The 22,156-nt window shown below is 38.3% G+C and overlaps 1 protein-coding gene across 2 annotated transcripts in view; it reads right to left on the minus strand.

Moving 5' to 3' along the window:
* Positions 1 to 36: 36 nt before the first annotated feature.
* Positions 37 to 22,156, minus strand: part of gpm6bb (glycoprotein M6Bb) — a 44,964-nt gene continuing 22,844 nt past the window's right edge. Inside the window, exons 2-7 of one of the 2 annotated variants that reach the window (XM_028436479.1) lie at positions 11,412 to 11,598; positions 8,575 to 8,731; positions 8,180 to 8,348; positions 7,183 to 7,256; positions 7,004 to 7,069; positions 37 to 1,684 (exon numbers count right to left, since the gene is read on the minus strand). In XM_028436479.1, coding sequence (XP_028292280.1) covers positions 1,535 to 1,684; positions 7,004 to 7,069; positions 7,183 to 7,256; positions 8,180 to 8,348; positions 8,575 to 8,731; positions 11,412 to 11,598 — 803 coding nt within the window. In that variant the 3' untranslated portion in view covers positions 37 to 1,534. Of the gene's footprint in view, positions 1,685 to 3,988; positions 5,123 to 7,003; positions 7,070 to 7,182; positions 7,257 to 8,179; positions 8,349 to 8,574; positions 8,732 to 11,411; positions 11,599 to 22,156 lie in introns of those variants that run through there. The other variant, XM_028436480.1, reaches the window with a different exon arrangement.

The raw sequence follows: 22,156 nt of genomic DNA on the forward strand, positions 1-22,156 counted from the left end.
TCAATTTTGTAATCAAGCAAATCACAACAAATCAAACAAATTTGTACATTTTTATTTTCATTATAAAAACCGTATACAAGCCAGTGGAGTGGTTGATAAATGAATGGACTGCCATCACTGATTGTTGTCCTCTGTCTCATTGGTGGATGACTATTTCCCTCTTTTTGGTTCATTCCTCAGGAAGCATAAGAATTCGATGAGATGCACAGTTTAGTTACATGCACACATCATCTATCTGTGCCACAGGGGACGAGGGCTTTAAACTGCAGTATCACACAGACAAAACAAAGGAAAGATCCTAATGCTGTTCATACTACATTTTACCATTATTATCTATACAGGATCATTATTTTTAAGTAAAAAGCTCCTATAAACGTATATATCTAGTAAGCTATATGACATGGGTTAATCTGTACTGAGTATAATAAAATAAAATGCCTACTACTGATGGTTGTAGACATGACTGTACATCGCTGCAGCAACAGTTTTTATGCCCCCACCCCAAAAAAAAAAAAATCCCAGCTAAGAAGTAAAATATTACATGAGTAATTATGTCAAACATCAAAATGATGCAAATATAGAAAAGTTAAAGATTTTCATATTTGAGTAGAAAACGTCTCCCAGAGGAGACGACACTGTTCAGACAATAAAACCAGACTCATGCACATGGATCATGGCTGGTAGCTATGCTTGCTGGATGATTTCTAACATACGCGTCATGCATTAAATCAATGCCTGATTGCTTAGCATTGAGCACATTTGCCTTAAACAGTCATCTTGCTTTTACACATAAACAGTTTGAATTACCTCCAGCACCTTGTGAGCCTAAATACGATAAAAGCATGTTAAAAAAAAAAAAAAAAAAAAATGTGAGCGCCTGATGATTTTTACAACCCGTGTTTCAACACCATTACAATAAAGTGGTTGTTTGAGATGCTAATTCTAAGCGAGGGTATACAGTATAAGTGGTGTCACAATGAGCTTTTGTAATGCTTGTAATGGACTATTTTGACCTATTTCCTAGTCTCGACAGTCAATTTTAACCAGTACACAATGACAAACTTAGTCAGGCTTAAAATAAGGCCCTTTTTGTTGTGAAACATTTGCCTTTTTATAAACCAAAAACTGCACACACACACACACACACACACACACACACACAAAAATAAACAAGACAACTTCCCTTTCCTTCTCGGAAAACTCTGCATACATTAAACTTGGTATCCAAATAGTGCAATGTTTTCAGCTAACGCAGCTTAAGCAACAAGAACACATGTAATTCCCAGAATAAGACGAGAATAAATCAGCATGAATACAAATACAAGTACAAGCAGTTCTCAAACATTAATGGATGAGTTAGTGCAGAACGCAACACTGATGCATTAGTTCGTTAGGAGTCTGGTTAGTACGGTGATGGGCAAGGTGGTAGGACGTCATGGCGCGAGTGTCGCCTCGGTCCAAAAAAAAAAAAAAAAGGGGGGGCCACAGTGTCTGCGTCTGTATGTGTCTGTATCTGTGTGGGCGATGATGGACTTTATGTGTATGAATTGAGGCATTCCTTTGAGCGTGAAGTGATGCCCTGCAGCTCCCGCTCTTCCTTCGTTTTGATGTCTTGGTAGGCATGCATTTGACTGGCGTCCTTAAGGTAGGCCCAGTTTGCTGAGAGAATCATGAGGAAGTGGATCTGGAAGAGAAGGGTGAGGTGAGGTGGATGGCCGGTGAGTGAGTCAAAAGATGCAAAGCAAGCTACAGGAGTCAGAGAGCTACATCACAGATACAGTGGTGGTAAAAAAAAAAAAAAAAAGGGTTTGGCAGCCATTGATTGTGTAAGTTGTCCTACTTAAAAAAATGAGAGAGATCTGTCATTTTTATCATAGGTTCGCGTCAACTGTGAGAGATAGAATGTGAAAAAAGAAACAGTAAATCACAAATTTGTTTGTATCTTAGTTCAGAAAATAGATATTTGGTCACATTACGTTCAACCCATGGTGGAGGTTGGAGTCTGACCGTTTGAAGGTGTGGACAGGTGTCTTTTATACAGGTAACGAGTTCACACAGGTGCCATTAATACAGGTAACGAGTGGAGGATAGAAGAGCTTCTTACAGAAGTTGTTACAGGTCTGTGAAAGCCAGAATTCTTGCTTGTTTGTAGAGTTTTAAAATATATATATGTATATTAATATTGCATAAAATCAGTATTTTGCACCTACAAACAAGCAGAGGTGAAAGTAACTGATTACTCACGTTACTGTAATTGAGTTGTTTTTATGGGCACTTTTTTGAGTATATTTCTAAATCACTAATTTTACTTGTGCTGAAGTACATTTTAACTAAGTAAATTATTTTTTTTTTTTTTTGTTTTAAAATGATCAACAGACATTGGAAAACACATTATAGCCGATCAGAATGCACCCCGCGCCAAAACAGCATTGAATGCTGGTTATTTTCTCAGTTTTAGACTTCATTAATGTATCCATACTTAGAGCCTGATAATTATTTATTTTGAATTGAATTCATTGGTGTTATTTTATTTTAAAAAAAAAGAATTTTACTTTATTATTGTATTTTATTTTATACAGATGCCTGTGGAAAAAAGATTTAGTTCTAAATGTGCAAGATTTGGTCTCTTCCTTTGTACATTTATACATGAGATGTTTACTTAATGCAAGGGAACTGTGGCAAGATTTATTACTAAGAATAAACGTGTGGGGTATAAGTAACTAGTAACTTTTACTTTAAAGGTGCAGTCTGCAACTCTTATTAAAGTGACTTTTTGTCATATTTTCTAAAGCTGTCACTACGTAAGGACAGCATTACATGAAACTAGCAGTTTGTTGTAATTGTTACACTAGAACTCTGTGGTGCATGTGTTGTTAATGTGCGCGCAGCAGCCTCCGTTTGGGCTGCTGTAAGTGACACGGTGTTGTTGTTGCTGCTGCTGCTGCTGAGGTGTGTGCACATTGAGAAAGAGAAGCGCTGCAGTAATATGCTTTTAACAGTGCATGTTATATTACTATGATGTTGCTGTCGGGCTAACGTTAGCTTGTTAGCTCCTCTGAGGGAGGGACTTTGGAAAGTTTGGAGGCAGGGCAAGGGAGCAGCGGGTAGAGGGGGATCTGAAAGTTGCGGACTGCACCTTTAAGTACTATTTAATTGAGCTACTACTTACTTCTACTTGAGTAGGATATATCGGTACTCTTTACACCTCTACAAACAAGCTCTCACAGACCTGGACCGTTTCTCAATCTGTGTACTTGTGCGGACTTGTGGACTGGTGAAACGTCATCACGCGCGGCCCAATTCAAGTCCACTGTAAATCCCTGAATGAGAACATGCTCCGCCCATTTTACTGAGCGTGCATCAGAGGAGATTCCGCCAACTATATTTCCCAGCATGCACTTCGAACACGCGCATGATTTTAAAGATGATGACGGAGGAGGATAAGCCGCACATGGGTAAGCTACAAAAAAATACATTGACCAAATTACCTATTTATAGGGAGTGTCAATATATTACGAGTCCGTACCAGGAGTTCCACGTACGGAGTATGTATACTTTTTTTCATTAATTAAACAATGTGATATCCTGGATCCCCCCCCCCATTCTGTCTCTCACAGTTGAAATGTACCTATGATGAAAATTACACACTTCTCTCGTCTTTTTTGCACAATCGGGGGCTGCCAAACACTTTTTTGGCCCCACTGTACATACTAATACTAACATTCAGATGACTCAGCACATTGTGATAAAACACACTTTTGCAGTAATCACTTGTTTTTAGTTTGCTGTGTTTGTTAGGCAAAGATGACCTTCCTAATGCAAAAAGATGTAAAAAAAAAAAAAAAAAGGCAAGCGCAAGCTGGGGTTAATCAGCTGTGAACGGTGGAGGTTAGTATCAAACGTGAGGAATTAAGTGTTTCTGACGCCGCGACACACATTAACCTTATCCTGTCGTACACATTCATAAGAAATGGACAGATAGGGCAACTTTTGTAAACAAAGATTGTTTATTTTATATAGAAAGTATGAGCTACAGTCTTGGAAAAATGCAAGTGAAAATTAAATATATGGAAAAAATGGGAGTATAAGTAGGTCTCTATAAACAGTTCTGGAAATGATAAGCATGCAACCTCAGTGTTAAGATAATACATGACTCTTTAATGGCACTTGGGACAAAATATAAACGAACAATACATTTACATTATGGCTGAAGCTATAGAGGATCAGCTGACAGAAAAAATGCAGAGTGGTTTTTCCTTAATGTGGAAAAAAAAGTGAAAATAACCCATGACTGGGACATATACAGACGTAAACTGTTACTGGCCTAAACCTCATTACTCTTATTTCCTAAAGGCTTTTTCTTTCTTTTTTCTTAACCTTGGAGTTAAATCTCACATGCAGTGGAATGTAATAATACTATTTGGCCTCCAAACCGGGAGAAATATAAAGATAAGGCATCAATCTGGTCATCCAAAATGCCAATCCTGAGAATACCATCACCATTAATCATCAGATTCCTTCACAGTCTATAATTACAGATACTCTTTGTCTCTGTGATCCTGCTGCAATCTGTTCTAATTAAACCTCAAAAAGCCAATTTGGTTCCTGTTCAATGTTAAATGTGGAAAAATGTGCCTAAGCTTCCATACACAACTGAGCGTTTCAGCTTAAGATGACGCTTGTTAATAAATGTGAGCTGAAATATTGCGACGGTAAACACCGAGTGTCATAACCTAAATTACTCATCTTGTCAAAAAAAAAAAAAATCAGCTTTAATACAAATGAAAACATATAGCAGTGCACATTTCCATCACATCTGACCGTAAGTGCCAAAAACAAAACAAAAAAACAAAAAAAAATCAGTAACTAAACACCGTCCGACTCTGAAGACGGACGTCAACAGAGAACCGAAACCTCTGGAAACTACGAATCAGCTATTTACAGGTCACTTCACTAATAAAAGATCTAGAGCTTTCTATTTTCCTTTTCTTTTCATTTCGTTGTCAGTGGCATTTTGCTCTACCGAAGCGCTCTGAACAGTTTAAAACTTAGTGCAGCAGTCTTCTCGACTCTTAAACTTCAAAACAGCAAAGTTATAAGTGGTTGCCATCATGTAGATCAGCTGGTGGAAGAGAACAGAGAAGGTGTTAAGAGTGCATGCCAGTGACCTTCCCTTCACTCATAAAGAGAATAGTTGGTAAATATAAAGTGACCGATCCAATTATTAGGCAATTATTAGCCACCTCAAAGTATTTCTTTATAAAGAAGGTTTTCACCGACGTCACTTTCTGAGCAGTAACCCGGATGCGCGGCCATGTTGGAGGTAAGAGGATGTTGACACGACATGTTGGAGACGCACAGACGTGTACTTTGCGATGGATAAATGACAGAAAAGCTCTTCAAAATGCATTATAAATACAAAGGCAGACAGGGAAGGACTTGGTCTGTAGGAAAGGGCACAATATTTAGAAAAAATACGGTTTATTGGTGACGCAGATCCATACACGTCGGCTCCCTCGTCTTGGATCAATGACGGCACGGAGAGTCTTCCGTCTATTATGTATCCTGATATCGTCAACTACCTGGATTTCACCAAGCCCGTACACAGAGGTAGACCTCGAATCTTCTAGAAGTTTGGAGGTCGGGTGCGGCTGTAGAGGCTCACGTTAGCCACGGACATACTGTATATTGGCAGATACAGGTGCCATTAATACAGGTAACGAGTGAAGGACAGAGGAGCCTCTTAAAGAAGAAGTTCCAGGTCTGTGAGAGCCAGAAATCTTGCTTGTTTGTAGGTGACCAAATACTTATTTTACCGAGGGATTTACCAGTTAATTCATTAAAAATCCTACAATGCGATTTTCTGGATTTTTTTTCTCATTTTGTCTCACACTATAATGAAAATTACAGGCCTCTCTCATCATTTTAAGTTGGGAGAACTTGCACAATTGGTGGCTGTCTAAACACTTTTTTGCCCCACTGTAACTCAGTGAGTTCTAATAATTTCACAGTGTACCTGCAGCGTAGTAACTCTAAAATAGTATACGGCCGACAGGAAATCTTAGATTTATGTAAATCAAACAGTTATAATCCGTTAGATGCGACTACTCTGGACCTCGAGCCTTGGATTGCTACGCCGGCTACATCCAGCAGCCTAGGAAGCAGCGAAGCCTCGTACTAGCGGTACGGGGATTTGCTCGTGTGTGCTGTTTGTAAACCCGCTTCTTATCTCCAAAATGGTGACTTCCGGGTTGATGACGCGCCGTGAAAACCCTCTATAGCTTAATTCAAGAATTTTAGTTTTTTTGGGAAACACGGCCTTAAATAATTCTATTAAAATAAAGTGTGCCTGAAGGCCTAGTGCATGTCAAACTCATGGCCCGGGGGCCAAATACGGCCCTTTGGAGCATCCAATTTGGTCGGCAGGAGAAAGTAAAAATGACAGAAAACATGAATTATTGTATAAATGAATCTCAACAGTATTTGCAGGGGCTCACAGTTTTACCGGTGGCCATCTTTAATGTTGAACAGTTGAAAAAACTCAAAATTCTTGCAAAATTCTTACATTTTCCTAAAATTATGACATAATATTTCTCTTAACTAAATAAAAATTGGTCACAAAATCTAGGAAATTTAAAGTGAAGATCCTGTTGGTACTGATAGCTATCATTTATTGCTTGGATATTGTCGGTTTCTTACATATTTAATATTTTATGTATATGTAGTAGTGTAAACTAGGGCACAATAATGTTGTCACTAATTTTTCCGCATGAAATCTGTGGCCCACTTATGATCAAACTGCTCCGTATTTGGTCCCCTGAACTAAAATGAGTTTGACACCCCTGGCCTAGTGCAAAACTGTCAACAGACTTCCGAGCCTACATGCGGATATACTGTATAACCGACTTGTGTGTGAGAAGAGCCACTGGTCATGTGATCTGATGATACAAACCATGCAAAGTGAACCACAAGGAAAAGGTGGCGATGCAGGCGTGAAGCTTACCAGAGCGATCACGGTGGCTCCTGCACCGGCGCACGCCACGATGTACAGGTGATAGGACAGGTAGAACTGAAAGAGCACACAACGCTGTCAGGATTTGCATCTCCCGCTGCGCGCCACGCTTCTGCTTTGTCACATGACATTAGAAAAAAAGATATCGGGGCAAAAAGATGTGGTCTTACCTCGCTGGTGTTGCAGATGTCACCAAGAGTCGACCCACAGGCCTTACCGGGCGTGGCGTTCCATGGAATAATTCCTATAACCAGATGTGATCATATTCTAAGCACCAACATTAAAGTTATAAAACAGGCACTTTAAACCAGGGATCCTCAACTGGTGGGTCGGGACCTAAAAGTGGGTCGCAGACCTGTACTGGGTGGGTTACGGACAGCTGGTCAAAAATAAATAAATAAATACTTATAACTCCCATGTTGGACTTGTCTTTTATTTTGAAAAAAGGAGTTTTTCTTTTGACAGACATGCTGTGAAATGCATGTTGCACAGGATAATATATATATTTAAGTTTTAAATATGTGTTTTCAACCGCTATTTTTAAAAAAAAAACTAAATTCGGTGGGTGGAATTCTAATTTGTTTTTTTTGTTTTTTTTTAATGACCGTGGCAAATTTTGGGTCCTAGGGTGAAACTAGTTGTGGACCACTGGTTTAAACCATGCACAAAATCTTCCAACAATATTCATTGATGGAATAGAATAATTTACTGCATTTATTTGTTTTATTTAATTTGCTTTAGATTGGAGGTTTAAAACTTGAAAAACATCAAATAAATATAAAATGTCTCAATCTGTCAACAGCAGGTGTATACAGCACATGAAACATGCAGGACTAAAGCACTCCGCTGCCTCAGTTTGAGTTAGGATCATTTAATTTGGACTTCTCTGCATCTGCAATAGCCTCAAGATTAAAAATCTCTTCTAAACCTGCATCATCACATTATTGGATTAAGCCTGTTTTGTTTCATAGACGTGTAAATTCAATATTTAGCTAGATTTTCATCCGCTTTAAGATCAATGATTGTGAAATTGCCAATATTTTTGTGAATTTCAAAATAAGAGACCAATCTATACCTCTTGTATGAAATTACATAAGTGATTCTTTTTGCTCAGTCTCGGAAAGATGTGTTTTCTTTAAAGCGATATACTGTTTTGTATTGTCGTACCGTACTGACGCACGTCCACACACATTGAATCGATGTTTGTGAAGTTCACCATTGGAGACCTCATGGTGGCACAGGTAGACCACATGTTGTAAAACAGGAAGACGGGCACAGCGGAGAAGCCAAAGACGCCGAGCCAGGCCACTCCCAGGATGTACGTGAGGAACACAAACTGTCGACACAAAAAAAAAAAAAATGGAACAACATAAGCGTTTCCATGCAACCGATCCAATAAATAGTTGTAAAATATTTAGTATACAAATATAACCCCTCCCTTCTTATGTTTACCACCCTTGCTGCAACCAACGTCATCTTCCTGAGCATTATTTATAATTCATTCGAATGCGCAAACATCCACTATTTACAAGTCACATTAGATACAGCTTGTATTAACATACCATTCCGCTGATGCAGCGTCCACAGATGGTGGTCTTGAACTCGCTGTGCATCTCCTTGACTGCGCTGGTCGTGTAGAAGCCCTCAGCGAGCAGAACGATCCCGTACAGGAAGAAAAACGACGCAATGCCATAGATGACATACTGCATCAGCTGTATTCTGTTACAAAGGAACGGTACATGTACTGTAAGTTTTGTTACACCAGGAAACCTTTCAAAGCTTAAAAACATCTGGAAATACTCATATAAAGTGTGTTTGACTCCAAAAATCTATTTAAAAGACTAATAATTACTGATTTAATTACATGGCTCATATGCTAAGGACAATAGTTGGACTATTCCAGTCTTGTTAGCTACACTTAAATTAGTTGTACTGTAGAAAATATTTGTACAACAACATGCTTGAATCTAGATTATTATTAATGTTGTCTTTCTCCAATTTTTCCAAACAAAAAACACTAGTTTCCATTTATTTATTTATTTATTTTTTGCTGCTATGGACAATAGTTGATGATTGATTGGAAATAAAACAAAGATGTCTGTCTGTCTGTTCTCGGGGCTAATTTGTGGAATAAAGTTGATAAAACATTTAAAATGACTCGCACACTGTTTCATTTCAAAAAGAAAATGTCACAATATAGTTTTGAGAGTTATGTTTGAGTGAAGCAGTAGAAATATGTTTGTGTTCTTTGTTAAGTGTTGTATATAAAAGAAAGTACATGTGTACTGTATATACATCACTGGTCAAAACCACACTTTTTTCATTATTCAGTTTATTGTGTCATTGCACTCTGAAATGAAAGCATAGAACAAATAGTAGTAATTAGTAGGTAAGGCTGATTCAACCTTCATTGCTGCAGAACAGTTTTACATTGTTAACCCACTTCATGTTCCCTGTATAATTCTGACATGTACATTATTTTTCAGTTTTGGGCAACCAAACCTTTTTTTTTTAACCTCTGGCTGTTCAGTACGTAGCTTTGTACCACTTCAAGCTATTCATTGGACGTGCACGAGTTGAATTGCAATAAATAACTGCAAAAATGAGGGTGTTCTAAAACTTTTAACCGGTAGTGTGTATATATAAAAAAAAAAAAAAAAAATATATATATATATATATATATATAGTTTATTTTTAATATTGTTGAATGCTTGGATTTCTTTTGTGTGTATTAATAAAAAAGGTAACTTGAATGTTATGATATATATTGCGCATATAAGCATTTTTGCTTCTGCCTGTTTCAGTCTTGTTCTACATTTTTAAATTGAACTGAAATACAAACTATACCAGTCTTGTTAGCTACAGTTAAATAAGTTGTAATGCAGAAAATATTTGTGCAATAACTGCTCGAATCTTCATTATTATTATTAATGTTGTCTTTCTCCAATTTGTTTGATTATTTTTTTGCATGGGGAAGCTGCTGTAAAAATATATCCACAACAGCAGTTTACTGGAACTGTGCACAGATGAGACCTAGAGACCAAAGCGACGCTAAGCCCAAATGTGGAGGTGAGCAGGTGAAGCCCATCTCTGCAAATCCTCCACCAATAGACAGACTGTCTCTGAAGACATCTTAAAGTAAACGCAGCACTCCAACATAAAACACATGTGCTGCTCTGTCTCATGTCATCGCCCTTTTATTGTGTCGACTAATGGATGCCCTGCTTTAACAAAGCTCCATATTAGGGCTGTTGTTGGGGATAAGGTGAGCACGGGAGATGATGTCAGCTAAAAATAGGTAAAAACCTCATTCACAGTTGTTCTTATCTGTGAATATTTTATGAGGATGAATTTTCCAGTGAACAATGTGTAATAGATTTCACCTGGGAATCTGTATGTCCTATTTCTGCTTTGGAGAGCATTACAGTTACATTATACAACATGGATCAGTGTTTTTCAAAAGGGGGTAGGCTATGGCACTACAGGGGGTACTTGACAGAGAGAGAGGAACATTATCAAATGAAAGCATTCAAAATATGGGGTTTATTTTTAGTTAAAAATGATAATCATACTAAATATTACCAGCAACTCACAAAACGACAACAAAAACACACAAAATAAGAGAAAAAAATACTGAATAATGAAAAACAACAACATAATACACAAAATACACAAAAATAGCAGAAAAGAAAATACAAAATGACATAAAAAATCAACCAAACGACACCAAAACCACAAACGCTGAGATAGAATAATTGAAATAATACCGACAACACACACAAACGACAACAAAAACACACAAAATAGGAGAAAAATGTATTGAATAATGAAAAAAAACAGACAAACAACAAAATACACCAAATGACAACAAAAACACACACACTAAGAGAGAAAAACACTTACCATTACCAGCAACACACAGAATGACAACAGAGACACACTAAATGAGAGAAAAATACACAAGATCACGACAAAATACTAAAAAATAACAGAGAAAAACATACAAAACGACATAAGAAACAACCAAAACGACACCAAAAACACACATAGAATCATTTAAATAATACCAACAACACACAAAAATTACAACAAAAACACACAAAATAAGAGAAAAACATACTGAATAACAAAAAGAGCTGACAACAACAACAACAATAAATCTATTCAGGAGGCACTAAAAACTGTTTCATTCCACTTATTTACAAAATGAGATTATTTAAAATGTGTTTTATCACTCAGTCATTCCCTCATTATGTTCTGTAGTTGTTTTTTCATAGTATTCTGAGCAAAATGTTGTAGTCGGACATAAGGGGGTACATGCATTCAATAGTTAGAGAAAAGGGGGTACTTTAGTCAAAAAGCTTTGAGAAGCACTGACATAAATAATGCGGTCACTTACACATCGGTCAGCATGGCGTGATCAGCGGTGACCTTGGAGAAGTGGGTTTCCAGGATAGTCACTGTGCCAGTGAGAGCCACGTGGCCACACCCACAGAACAGGGCAACGCCGGAGAAGCAGAGAATGGTGGCCACCAGTGATGCGTACGGCACCCCGCCTAAACATTTGATGCAGCACTCGAAGCAACCTGCACAGGAGCAAAATCAACATTATTCCATACTTTCTTATCGATTGTTACCTGCAGGGTGGGGGTCAATTAGAATTATCATCACGTATGGCGTAATTATAATTGTAGCTGTAAAACATCTGCTTCCGCTGTAATCATAACTGAATTACGGTAATAGGTAATTCTAGGTGCCATGGAAATTGTATAAAAACTATGATGTAATTAAATGTAAAACTGGGGCACTATGTTCTATATCTTACACATACGTAGTTAACAATTAATAAATCATCTTCCATATCAAGTTTTGTCAATATTTTTTAGTGTATTTTACAGCGGATTTAAGACGTGGGTCAAAATTGACCTGTTATCATAAGAGATGCTAACAGAAAGCTAACACAAGAGGAAGGTTATGTTTTATGGAATTACTTATTAAAGGTTTGGTAATTATGATTAATTGAATTTGAACTTTAGTGATTAAGAACATAATTGTAATTGACTTTCAATTGAAAAATTATAATTGTAATTGGAAAAAATGCTGGTCACCATAATCATAATTGAGTTGTAGTCGAACATGGGTAACTGAAGACATAATTGTAATTAGGGCCCGAATAGGACCCTATTGTAATGCACCTCGTTTTTATTATTATTTTTCTCATAGAGGAAATTATCGCATTTTTGAGGGCCTTAACACGTTCAAAAAATGACAATTCGTACGCATATTAGGACTGGCGAAAAATTCGAAATTTTGTGAGGAATTGCACATGTGAATGGCAAAATGACTCAATAGCGCCCCCTTGAAAATTGAATTGGCTCCCAGCATGCACTGATGACATCATCATTGCGGAACTTCTAACGAAATTCTGTATAATTCTGACATTGTCCCTGTAGAGAGTGATGATGTCAGAATTCTTCAGTGTACTGAAGAACTATTACTTCAGTACACTGAGGATTTCACTGATCTGGGTAAGTACTGGGTACGCGAGCGCGAAGCTTATGGTAGTTATTAAAGAGTTTGCCAAAAAAATTAGTTTCATCCAAGTGTCATTCACAGTCATAGCGCCACCTATTGGTAAAAGGAAATCATAGGCATTATATTTGCACAGAACATTGCAGGAAAGTTTGTGATATAATCCTTGAAAATGGTCAGCTACATCTCAAAAACTCTAAGATTTCTGCCACACCCCGACATGCAACACACCTCAACGTGGAAATCAGTGGATGGACATGCTCTTCTTTTGTAATCTACCAATAGATTGTAATTGATTAAATGAATGCCTTTAATGCAGCCATCAGAATGAAAACAGAAAATATCTAAAAGGTATTTCCCAGTGCACAATGGGTACATGACACAACACAGATGTGGTTGTGCTTCTGTAGCACTAATGACAAACTGGTTACCACTGAAGCTGTACAGTCGGTCTGCTTTAGTTTTTCATTTGACAATCCCACACTGCATGTAAAACATCACCATTGGTCATCTCACAGGTCAGGGCAGTGGGTGAATGCCGAGCTGCAGTGGAAATCAATGACAGATAATAACCATGAGGGAAATGAAGTGACCTAGTCGTCCAGTGTGAAATAAAACCAGCCAGCCCCAATACACACGCAAACAGGCCAATGTGTGTTTCCAATCAGATCCACTCTGGAGTCATTTAGGTCAATGCTTGTTTATATGATACAAATACAGTGAATAGATATGACATCACCATTCATCCATTTACTGACCCAATTGCTCCTTTTTCCAGGGTTGTGAGGGTCTGCTGGGGCCTATCTTCAGCTCTTATATGACATCATCACAATCAAGCTAAAGTATTGTCATTATTCGCAAATAGTAAAGAGGAATCAGCTAGCTAGGGCTAACCTTAATGCTGCAGGTGATAAACTTTTTATTACCAGATAAAGAAATACTGTAGTATAGGCTTCATAGATCAATAAATTGCAGATCATTTGCCCGAAAAAAAAAAAATGTAAAAGGTTGACATCTCCATAAAATTTCAATGCCTTTTCTGCCCATTATATCCACTTTCAAGACATTTTTTAAATTTATAAACTAGGGATGGGAACGACAAGGGATTTGGGAAATCGATTGTCGAGGCCCATGTGTCGACTTTTTGTCGAATTGTCGGCCTTTTTTTTTTTTTTCTTTTTTTTAAAGAGCAGCAGCAATGCGGAGGGTGGAAAATAATCTATACTGTTGTACTAGTTAATTTTAGTCTAAAAAACATGGCTCTAGTGTCCAATATTGACCATTAAAGCAGTAATAATAAAAACGAGAGAGAGAAATTTAAGATGTTTACAAACACATAAGACGTACTTTTTGCCGTTTGGAATTTACAGAAATAAAACAGCCAGTTCATTTATTATTTAGTTTTGTAGGCTACATGTAGCCTAAACAAGTTATTTTTACAAATAAAAAAAAACAAACTAAATGAACATGTTTATCACTCGTGAAAATAAGCAACAATTAAAATCGAAAAACAGCGTGCCCATTTTTTTTTTAAACCACAGAAAAGGACGGAGCCTAACACCAACAACTCAGATCTCAGTGAAAATAAAATATATATAGGTATCTTACCATTTCGGCCTAATTTTTGTTTAAGAACAGAAGCATGTCTACATGTTTGGGTAGAAGGCGACTGCGGAGTCTATTCACGACCAGTCCTGCGGCTGAAAACACTCTTTCCGCCGGCACAGATGTGGCGGGGATGCAGAGGTAGGCTTTTGCCAGACGGCTCAGGTTTTTAAATCTGGACTCATTGAGAGACCACCAGAGCGCAGGATCCTGACTGGGTGATATTCCTTCTTCGTTTGTGTAACGTTCTATTTCAGAATGGTCAGATGTGACCGTGTCCCCCTTGAAATAGTCCTCTCCGAAGAATGAAACCATTGCATCCACCTGTTTAGCCCTTTTAGCGGGCCCGGACTCGTCATCATCAACGCGCGCACTATCACCTGAGACCGCACGGAGGCCGGACAAAAATGTAATAAATTAAAAGCCAAAAAATAAAAATGCAATCTGGAATCTGGAAATCCCACAAGCCCCGCCCCCTCGACATGTCGACACTATTTTTTTTGTCGAGGGGAGCATGTGTCGAATGTCGGTCGTTTTGTCGACAAAAAGTCCCATCCCTATTATAAACCCTTTCCACCACATTTCCCACCTAATGTTACATATGTTGACCCATTATTGTCACTTTTAACCTCTTTTCACCATATGTCATGTCTATTTTTGTCAACTTAACCACATTCACAATTTGTCATGCCCATTATTTGCCAGTTTAAACTAAATGTTCCTACTTTTTTACATTACGGTGGCGGTCCCCGGTTTTTGGCACCTTTATTTTGGAGGTTGCAGACTATAAAGGTTGAGAAGCACTGTATAATACTATGGATTTATATGATTGAAAAACATGTTCGTTTCCAGCTTCTTTGAGTTATTTATGCTTTAAAAACACATTTTTTTTTTGTTTTCTATCCTGTTTGTGCTAAACTCTCATTAAGATTCCTTTCATAAGCAGCATACAGGAAGTTGAAGAGCCTCCCTTATGACTCCCAAACTAGTTCATTATGGAGCAGCAGCTAACATAGTTACCATCCAGCCAAAGAGCATGTCACACTCAGCTAAAAGAACCATTGGGTAAGAAAATACAGACACATCTAAAAAAAACAAACAAATGCTTACAATGACTTTCGTTTTTTTTCATTTACATTACCACGACAAAGTAAATTAAAGCAGATACTTTACTGCTGGGCCAATACATTTACAGTCAGATGCTTCATCCTGACTGTTTGTGTAGCACTGGGAGATAAAAAAAAAACCCACCAAAAAACATTTCTGTCCCACAATGAATGAATAGGAGTTGCCATGGAAGCATGTTAACCACAACCCAGTGGCTGTACCCACAGCGGAGTCACACCGACTTCCACTGCCGCCCACAGTTCTGCAACTAATGTGCTGAGAAGGGAGTGTGGATTGCTTGGAGTCACAACTTAGAGCTCAACAGGATATTAAGCCCAGCTGTATTGTAATCACAGTCGACTTGAAGAAAGAGCAGCTTGGGTTGAGGATTCAGGTACCTCCGCTGCTCGACTTTCTCTAATTATTCGAGACATACTGTGGATGAAATGAGGACAAAATAAAATGTTGGGTCAGTTTATTTTCTGTCTCTGGCACTGGAAGCTAAACAGTCTCCTCAAGGCCAAAGTTAGAGTATATCCTGAGTCTATTATGGACTTGCAGACAGAGAATAGTAAATATTATGGGGTAAGGTTACTGTCAAAAGTTTTGTGCGTGCACACGTAAATTTGGGGCATTTGAAACACAGTAGCAATGAATTTTATCCCTATGGATACAAAACTGAAACTATAAATCACTGTCATAATTATGTCACAAAGTCACAGGCATTAGGTGTTGATTAAAGATCTGTAATACGAATGCTGCATTTCTAGTTTTAACCAGTGGTGGCGGTAAAGCATCAAAATGCTGAATGCCAACCGCTGTTTTGAAACAAAAGATGGAGAAGAAGAACAAAACACGCCAATTCACTTCTGTGCAAACACGGTAGTAGTGTGCAAAACACATGTAACAACAAAGTAGGGAGATTAACGCTGCTATCCGGAGTTTCTGAGAAACATCTCGATGTTCCGCCCAAAACAGTGCCTCTGCCAATCTACAAGAAGCCACGCCTCTGCTTTTCTGCACGTGCATCGTGGAACATAACAAGGTCACATTGATATAGGTCTATGGGTCAGGTAAGAGCCAAAATCATATTTACCTGTTGTTTTCGTGCACAGTTCGGTATTCACTTTGATTGACAGTCGCAAAAACAGGAAGCCAAAGCCTATTGGCTGGGCGCACTCTGCAATCATTTCCATTTGTATAGAGGTCTATAGGATGAAGGAGGGATTTATATAGCGGTACATTAATGTATATGAATGACCACCGGCAGTAGACCATAGTAAAAGACTAGTTAGGTATATTTTCGCATTTCAAAAGAATCATACATAAACATACAGTAGTTTTCTCAAAAACTCTGGATATCAGCTTTAACTTTACCTGATTTTGTCCGCTTGCCATGTTATTTGATATTTTGCCACGCCCAATTCTTCTACATCTCATGTTAAAGAGCAAGAGATTCGTGTCCATGTCCATAAAATCCACAAACGCAACTGTGACTCTGGTGTATGAATTTTACGTGCACACGTAAAACCTTTGTCAGTAACCTTAGCCCAGTAAATCTAGAGACTTGAATGAACCCACCTTACCAGAAAACTGTTCCTGAGGTGAGGTGCATGTTGCTATTATTGGTTACAGGTCAAGTGGTTAACTATAGCCAAACTCATGAAGAATTTGCTTGACATGCCTTGATAAAAATGTTGTTTTTTTTGTTTTGAAGATTAAAGAAAATTGAATTGGCTGATATTTGCATCAGAAGGAAATCTAAGTCCCTCTTGTCTTTAGAAAAAGTCAGGCTCATACACCTGCCTTTGCAATCCCTGCTGATGAGCAGAGAAAATGTACATCAATGTACAATGGAGCATATTCTGTTTGTTTGAGATCATTATTCTAGTCAAGTGCTATTCAAGTATCCAACCATCCACACTGAAACCAACATACATCTTTCTCTTCGTCGGTACACATTGGTATGAGGCCTTAAATGATTTAGCCGGCATTATGCTCAGTAGCACAATAAATCCAGGCTGATGTTTTTACAGCTGGCGCTCAATCATGTCATGAGGTCAGTGTTACGGTCTTCGGTTTAAACTCCACCACTGGCAGCAGAGCAGACCTACTGACATGGTTCAACTATTAGAAACATAAGGAATACTACTCTGCTCACAAAGGATCTCTGTTAGCACTTTGCTTCTGGCATCAGACATCAGGGAGCTCTGCATAAAGTATAAGACCTGTTTGGTTATTTATTACATCTGAACCATTGCACACACACGATACTGGCTCGTAGTTTCATTCCGGTATAGTTTTATATACATTGTTGTATTTGGCTTTAAAATAAGACAAAAATGGCCTAACAGAGAGTTTTCACGGCGCGTCATCAACCCGGAAGTCGCCATTTTGGAGATAAGCAGCAGGTTTACAAACAGCACACACACGAGAGTAATGGTGAACTATTGCCGTGTTTTTGGCTGTACTAATCGGTCAGACTGTGAAAAACGTGGAGTTTTATAAACTGCCAAAAGTTATAACAAATCAGGGAGAACACTGTCTGCATTTTATAGTCAGTAGTTCTACATCAGGAGAGCAGTGACATGAGACTAGCTCACCGTTGTTGCACTAGTTGTTATTGATGTATATGCAAACACCGCCGCCCTCATCTCCCGTCTTGCATTTAAATCCAGCTTCAGATGGTCCAGTTTGTTCTCCAGGGAGCGGACATTAGAACACAGAATGGAAGGAAGTGGCATTCTCTGAGGATTAGCTTTTAGCTTGGTTGCTAGCCCCGCTCCTGCTTCCGATCACACCGCGTACGTCTCCTCCGCTTGCACGAGGCTCCGCTGCTTCGCAGGCTGCTGGATGTAGGCGGCGTAGCAATCCGAGGCTCGAGTAGTCGCATCTAAGGGACTATAACTGCTTGATTTACCTAAATATACAGTAAGATTATATACTATTTTAGAGTAAGTATGCTGCAGGTTCACTGTGAAATTATTAGAAATACTTCTATAAGATTCAAGGTCTACCTCTGTGTATGGGCTTGGTGAAATCCAGGTAGTTGACGATATCAGGATACATAATAGATGGAAGACTCTCCGCGCCGTCATTGATCCAAGACGAGGAGCCGACTCATATGGATCTGTATCACCAATAAACTGTATTTTTTCTAAATATCGTGCCCTTTCCTACAGACCAAGTCCCTCCCTGTATGCCTTTGCATCTATAATGCATTTTGAAGAGCTTCGGTGAAAACCCTCTATAGTCCTAATGGAAGTATTAAACAAATGTGTCATTCTAAGAAACAATTAAAGGCCATAGAACGGATAAAAAAGATCATGCCCGTTGAAATGGCCTCAACCAGATTCCCCACTTTGACGGAGAAGAAGAGTATTGAAATCCACATGTGCAATCGTTTGGAAGGAAGTAAAATTACATTTTCATTTAAATGTCAAAGCACCAGAAACAAAAAACAATCAGTGATGATCATCGCAACTTCTGAAAGACAATCCCTTGCCTGACGAATGAGATACTTTCGGTCTGTGACAAGTGGCAAAAAGATGCTTTAGGAGAGCTCATCCTCCCAATTTAACAGCCGTCTTCAGTGACTGTAAACAACAAGTTGACAAAGACTTATCTCACAGGACTTCTTTGTGTAGTGCATAAATGAAGATCACGCTGGGTACTTTCCTTTTGATGACTTTCAAATGCTTTGAATCCCTGACTAATGGTCGTGTTTAGATCCACAACCACTTCAAAACACTCAATTTTCCGTCATCTTGCTTCAATGATTTATTAACGGGAAAAAGAAGAAGAGTGAATCACTGAGTGAGAGAAAGAGATAGTTTACAGACTGTTTGTGGTACCAATTTCTGGCCCTGGCCAGAGGCTAGATTTGCCACATCACTATCACAAGGGAAGAGGAGGGAAACAAAATGCATGTGTGGGAAAGTGTGTTTGTGTGAGTGTGGGACATTGTGAGAGACACTGGAAAAAAGAAAAACAGAGAAAAGAGAGTCCAAAAAGCATAGATACAAAGGGCCAGTGTGCACAGCCCGACTCTGTCCATCACATCGGGTTCTCAGGGGCCATTCAGAACAGCAGTCAACCACGGTCATGCTCTTCCGGCCCTCACAGGCTGGAGGCCCATTACATGCCCACCACTGAGACCCATCCTGTGTGCCACTCCAACACTGTATGTACACAGCTTTACCACAGTGGACCACACCAAAGCTGCCAAACAGACAGTCAAATGCATTTATCTGAACCATGATTGCTATGTCATTTAATTCCAATAAATTCTAAAAAAAAAAAAAAAATTCAAAGCCAGATTCCTGGTTTTGGAATTCATGCATCTAAGTATTAGCAGCGAATCTGGTGTACTTTAACATTAACAAAAATGGGTGGTTAATCAGCCCAGTTACCACGTTTGTATTGTTTCTAATTGTTGAAGTCTGTATTAAATTACAAACCTATTTTCAATTATTAATGATTCTCGATTTTCGAATCAGCTGTTGAGTTATTTGACTTCTCTTTTGAGTAACACTTCACAGCACCTCCAAAATTTCAAGTGTAATTGGAATATCCAAATTAGGGGAACTTGCCTGGTTTATAATACAATTTGAAAAATGTAAATTATTGACTTTTGGAAATTTAAGATTCATAATGAAAAATAAAAGCTTGAAATAGAGCCCCCCCCCCCTATTTAGACTGTCAATATACTTGTATTAATAGGAAGTGACTGAGACTGTTTTATAGTACATTATATTGTACTGCATATAGTACATTAAAAACTTATCTAAATATAAACATGAATTGTTGAAAACATTGTCTAATATAGTTTCCACTCATTTGGGGTCAATAGTTGTTATTTTTGTGCCTTAAAAACCCATTATAAGTAAGTAATACTACTCATAACATAACATACAAACATAGCCCTTTTTAGTGTAATGTGCAAAAAACAAACATAAGCCCATGAAAAAGTGTTTGTCCCAGCTTATTCTGCTATGCATCACAGTTTGCTTGACCTCCCTGTCAACACTAACCCCTGCAGCTGGCCAACTTTTTCATCAACATCCATCCCTCAACCAGAGCCGTTGTATCAGCACCGCCTGTCATCACCAACGCTGAGATGTTCCAGCAGCTGGGACAATAAGTGGGAAAACACCATTAATGATCTATATTTGTTGATCTTTAGAGAGATCAGAGGAAAGCATTTGAGCAAAATGTGTTCATGAGATTAGCACATATTTTTATATATTTTTATGTATACACAAAACACAAATAAGAGCATTAAGGAAAATTATACACAGATAGAGGTATACAATACACAAATCAACTCATTTTACACATGTAAACACACTTAGACGCACACAATTTGGGACAAAAACCTTTCAACTCTTCCATTTCCTCTCTAATTCGTGAACAACAAACCTTTTTCCAGATTCACTAAAACCCCATTCTAGCTCTAATCTCTAACCTCCACTCATTGCTCACAGATGTGACTACTTACAGCTAATGCTAAGTATTGTTGTTTTGGCTTCATTGGGGCATACTGCCAAAACACCATTTATGAGAAAGACTCTAATTTTCCATGCTCTCTACAATGAGGAGTGAGAACCTAAAAATGCCTTAATGGCCATAATGGCAGTTCTCAGTGGATGTGGGATATCCATTCTGCAGATTCATCAAAAGTGGTCTCACACTGTTTACTTATATGACACAGTAACTTTAAAATGCCGACTACAGCTTCCAGTCACAAGGTGTTGACAAAGTTAGACAGAGAGAGTGCAGCTTGATGACAAAAATTAAGATTTAATGTTGGTTCCTCTAATGTAAACATTACTCTTTGTTGTTGTGTTTCCTCCTCCTTCATCTCATTATTCACCTGATTTTGAAATGTTCCTTAATTTAAAGATGACAAGCACAGACAACACATTCTTCCTGCTGCAGCATTGTAATCTTTGAAAGAACATCTCATTTCATGGGTAAATGCAACAAACGGCGTGCAAAAAGTAACATAAGCAAAAAAGTTTTGCTTGAAAGTTGTATGTGACAAAAAAAAAAAAATGTGTACTAATATGCACCAATGACTGTTTTGAAATGTTGTTGTTTGAGCAAGATCTCCCTCTGTTTAAGAAAGTAAGTGTCTATTTGTATGGTTGCCCTACGGACATAGTGTCTTAGAGTTAGGGTTAGGTTATCACCCTATATCGCAACATTTTTTAGGGTTAGGTCTACGGTTAGGTTTAGTCCTAGTCATGTGACCTAAACTGGCCAATGACTGACTTATCACGTGACCTAAACTGGCCAATGAGGGGCGCTGCGTACGGATAGAATGTCAGTATATACAAACCGTACGGATAGCCACTGACTTTAAGAAAACCAAGCAGGCCAAAGAAGGTTCAGGTCCCGCATAATAATTCCAGCAAGATTTTTCATCTTCTTTTTAAATAGTATGTTAAAGCTGGGGTACTCAATTTATTTTCTTTTATTAAAAATAAAACATTCGTATTAGCGTCATACAGTATATCGTAAAAGTAATCATTTCTGAAAAAATCGTACATCTGCGTGCTGTCTGTGCCTTATATTTAAGTATTTTCGTTAAAAAAAACCCAGAAGACCAAGTGTTGGCGGTCACCCCCTGCAGCTCCAATCACAGGATTTAGAGAAAGGAGGGGTGAGCAGAGCCCACAAAAGAGCCTCCTCATTGGCTGCCGTGATATATAGTGAAGCGCATGCACGGTGCAAACTTGTTTTCAGTCTTGGACTAATTTTGGACACGCAAGTGGCTGTTTTCCTTCTGGACATGTAATCTAATGTTCCATTTTCCTTTATTTTGTGTGCATCCTTTTGCGTGGTAACGTGTTTTACCGGTAGTGCACGTGTAGCTCTCGTTTGCGTTTTCGTGCA

The sequence above is a fragment of the Gouania willdenowi genome, chromosome 21, assembly GCF_900634775.1.
Source record: "Gouania willdenowi chromosome 21, fGouWil2.1, whole genome shotgun sequence".
Taxonomy (NCBI): Eukaryota; Metazoa; Chordata; class Actinopteri; order Blenniiformes; family Gobiesocidae; genus Gouania; species Gouania willdenowi.